General features: G+C 42.1%; 1 protein-coding gene across 1 annotated transcript; it reads right to left on the bottom strand.

Annotated features, from left to right (window-relative positions):
• Positions 1–1,419: 1,419 nt before the first annotated feature.
• Positions 1,420–2,388, bottom strand: LOC122229822 (olfactory receptor 2B11). The gene has a single exon (XM_042955330.1). It carries the CDS (start codon positions 2,386–2,388, stop codon positions 1,420–1,422), a length of 969 nt encoding a protein of 322 aa, XP_042811264.1.
• Positions 2,389–3,944: the final 1,556 nt, after the last annotated feature.

Raw genomic sequence — 3,944 nt, forward strand, 5'->3', positions numbered from 1 at the left:
GGGTCGTAGGGTAGTTCTATTTTTAGTTTTTTGAGGAACCTCCATACTGTTTTCCAGAGTGGCTGCACCAGCTTGCATTCCCAACGAAGTTAGTTTTAAAGGGCTTTTAGCTGTTACCCAGTGGCTGCTCTATGGCAACCCAGGGAAAAATTTAATTGTGGTTTTGGAAATAGGAATAGTCGTGGTTCTTTCACAATTCTGAAATCAAATGCTGTAGCTCTGTGATTTATATTTTCTTATTGCCTTTACTCTCAGAAAGACTTCAATTTCCCTTTTGTCCTAATTGTCATACATTTATTATTATTATTATTATTATTATTATTAAAAATAATAATAATTATTATTATTATTATTTATTGTCTCTGCTAGGTTATATTAGTATCTGGCATGCTCATGGCAAGGAGATAAAAATGAGTACATTAAATGTAATAAATACAAAAGGTGACAAAAGTGCAAATATAGAGTCCTAGTATCATGACTCCGTTCTGCTAAAGGAGGCAGACAATATGGACTTTAGTGCTGGTCTCAGTTCCTAGAGTGGCCATGACCAAGTTATTGCAACCTCTCCAATAGTCCATTTCTTATACGACAATGGAAAGTTATAAAAGAGCTCACATCATGGGAGTATATTAAATAAGATGGCATACACAAATACACTTAATCTAGTACCTACATCTTGGAAGGCTTCTACAAATGTTACTTGTTACAATGACCTTGAACTTGTTAGTTAAAGTTTCATTGTCCCTAACCTTGATTGTATACATATCTTGTATTCTCAAGTCCAGCATTGGCTTTTTAGATAAGATATTATGCTATTTGACTCTAATATAGAGTCTTACACGTTCAAAATAAATATGCTTGCTTTCAGCCAATAGAGTGGAAAACTTTCTATAGAAGAAAACCTGAACTGTAGAAAAAACAACAACAAACACATCACATAAAGTCACAAGAAGAAGAAAGCAATCCCCTTAATTTGGGGAATTTTTTTTTAAAGTTACATAAAATTTATGGAGATTTAAGTATATGGAGACAAACAAAATTATTATAAGTAATATAAGATTACATTTCAGGTTCACATTATGCACACTTAGGAGTAATGAAAAAGGAAGAGGGAAGATCAGAAAGAAACAAGTGGGAGGGAAAAAAAGGGGGCAAGAATTAGGAAAGTAGAAATTAAGTAATTTGACAAAAACTTACTGCACACCAATTGTGTTTAAATGATTCCTAAAAGTATACGGTGTCTTAGAACTAAAGACTATTGGGAGAGGTGGGATTTTAGGCACCATGACCACACAGAAGCCAAAATGCTTTGACAGAGGACTTGAGGGGCTCCCAAATGTCTCTAAAAACTTAACTCTGGCTGTGGACTTCTTAATCACACAATACATTTTCCCGGGTTTCTGTAACCAATGGACATTGTCACATCTCAGAGCCTAATCTGCAGAGCCTCCAGATCCTTGACAGGAGCTTTCTCAGGGCTCCCTTTACATCCTTGTTCCTCAGAGTGTAGATAAAAGGATTGAGGGTGGGGGTGATTATGGAATAGAAGAGGGAGATAAACTTGCCCTGTTCTTGGGAGTAGCTGGAAGAGGGTTGCAGGTACATGTAGATGGCTGGCAGGTAGAAGAGGGACACCACCACCAGGTGGGAGGAACAGGTCCCAAAGGCTTTGTGCCTTCCCCTGGAGGATTGGATCCTGAGCACTGCTCGGGCAATGAAACCATAGGAGAAAAGGATGAGAGCTAGGGGAACCAGCACAAAGAAAGCTACCAGCACAGCCAGTGTGGTATCATTCATGGCTGTGTCAGCACATGACAACTTAATCATGGCTGGTACCTCACAGAAGAAGTTGTTCAGCACCTGCCGCCCACAGAAAGGCAGCTGCACCGTCAGCACTACCTGAACAAGAGAGTTGCCAAAGCCACTGAGCCAGGCCACAGCCACGAGCTGTTGACAGAGAGGACGATGCATGATAACGGCATACCGGAGAGGCTCACAGATGGCCACATAGCGGTCCAGCGCCATAGCAGCCAAGACAATGCATTCAGTGCATCCCAACCAGTGGAAAATTGCATACTGCATTGTGCAGCCAGCATAGCTGATGGTCTTACTGGAGCTCCCCATGTTGACCAGCATCTGAGGGACTGTGGTGGTGGTATAGCAGAGGTCGAGGAAGGATAGGTGCCCGAGAAAGATGTACATGGGGCTGTGGAGCTGAGAATCCAGTCGAGACACCAGGATGATAGCAATGTTCCCCAACATGGCCAGAATGTAGGACACCAGGAGGACCGCAAAGAGAGGGAGCTCCAGCCATGGCCTGTCAGAAACACCTAGAAGGATGAAGTCTTTAAGGGGTTCCTGCAGAATGCTGTGGTTATGACCTCTCATGTTGAGGCATGTTTTTGTGCCTGTGATGAGTCAAGAAAGTCAAAGTGAATAAAACCTGAGAGCATAAGATAACTGTCTTCCTCATGCCTGTGCCTGAGCTTTCCTACAGACGTTGCATCCTGTCATCTCCATAGAGACACTGAGACATGGGGAAGTCAGGATCAGGAGGCACAGCACATGCACATGGGTTTTATTCTGCCTCCTATGCTCTGTGACCTTGACTATGCCATTTAATCTTTCTGAACTTTGATTTCTGCATCTGCGATGCAGGGAGAAAATACTTCCCTCAAATGCAAAGTTTTGGAAATGATAGATCAACATGATGTTTGTGAATGTACACCATAAATAACAATTTTCTTCCAATTTGGTCAAAGTCTGTCATATCTCCCATAACTATCAGAATGTTTTACCTCTCTCTGCAAACTCACTGACAGGCAATTGACTTCTTTCTTAGGTTTTCTTCCTTTGCCTTTTGGAAGTGTTGGTAGAAGGGAGGTGAGAAGTGGCATAAAGCAAGATAGGAACACACTTGACTCACCTACTAAGGCTTGCATCTGTCTCTGTTCATCATGAACAGGTGCTCTTTGGCTTTCTGCACATGCTGGTCTCTCTCCCATGGTCACCCACACATAGGCAGCACTATCACTCACTTTGCAGTAAAAAAAAAAAAAAAAAAAAAAAAAAAAAAAAAAAACTCAAAACAAGCAAAACACAACACAACACAACAAAACAAAACAAAACATAAAAACAAACAGAAAAAAGTCACATACCAAGATCCTTCGAGACCCTGGAGTGAAGGAGTTAAGTCACTGCAGGGGTTGACTTGGTCCAGGCACCTAATAAGACCCCAGAGCATAGGGAGAAAGATATTGCACCCTGTCAGGAACATAGCCCCTGGAGTTGGCTACTGAAGGTTCTGATTGCCTCCAGAGCCAACACTTATTGGGCAGTTTGAGTGACGTTTGGATCTCCCTGTACAACCTCTTTACCAAGCAGCTGTTTCCTCTCCTCGTTGGAGCACACAGCTGATTTGATGTCTGGATTCTGTATTTTTTAGAAAGCACCTGGATTTCCACCTGCTGATGCATGGGGCCTTTCCACTGAGCTTCATCAGCCCCCAACCTCCTACACTCTTTGTAGGACTGTGCACTTTCCAGGATGCAGGGTGGTATAGTCCAGGATGAGACCGAAAAGAAGTTAAATCCTGTGTGAGAGTAATTTATGAAAGATTCATTTTTAGTCCCTTATTTGATACTTTATGCATAGACTATAATATTCATGGAGATCTATTCAGTGGTGCTGCAATAAACAAGTGCCCCCCTTCCCCTCCAAGTCTTGTATTCTTAAGAACCCTGGTATTACTTTGGGGCACCTGGGTGGCTCAGTCAGTTAAGCACTTGACTTCGGCTCAGGTCATGATCTCATGGTTCATGAGTTTGAGTCCCACACTGGGTGAGCATGAGCCCCACTTCTCTCTCTCTCTCTCTCTCTCTCTCTCTCTCTCTCTCTCCTCCTTACTTGTACTCTCTCTCAAAAACAAAACAAAAGAAAACAAA

This window comes from Panthera leo, chromosome A1 (genome assembly GCF_018350215.1).
Source record: "Panthera leo isolate Ple1 chromosome A1, P.leo_Ple1_pat1.1, whole genome shotgun sequence".
Lineage (NCBI taxonomy): Eukaryota > Metazoa > Chordata > Mammalia > Carnivora > Felidae > Panthera > Panthera leo.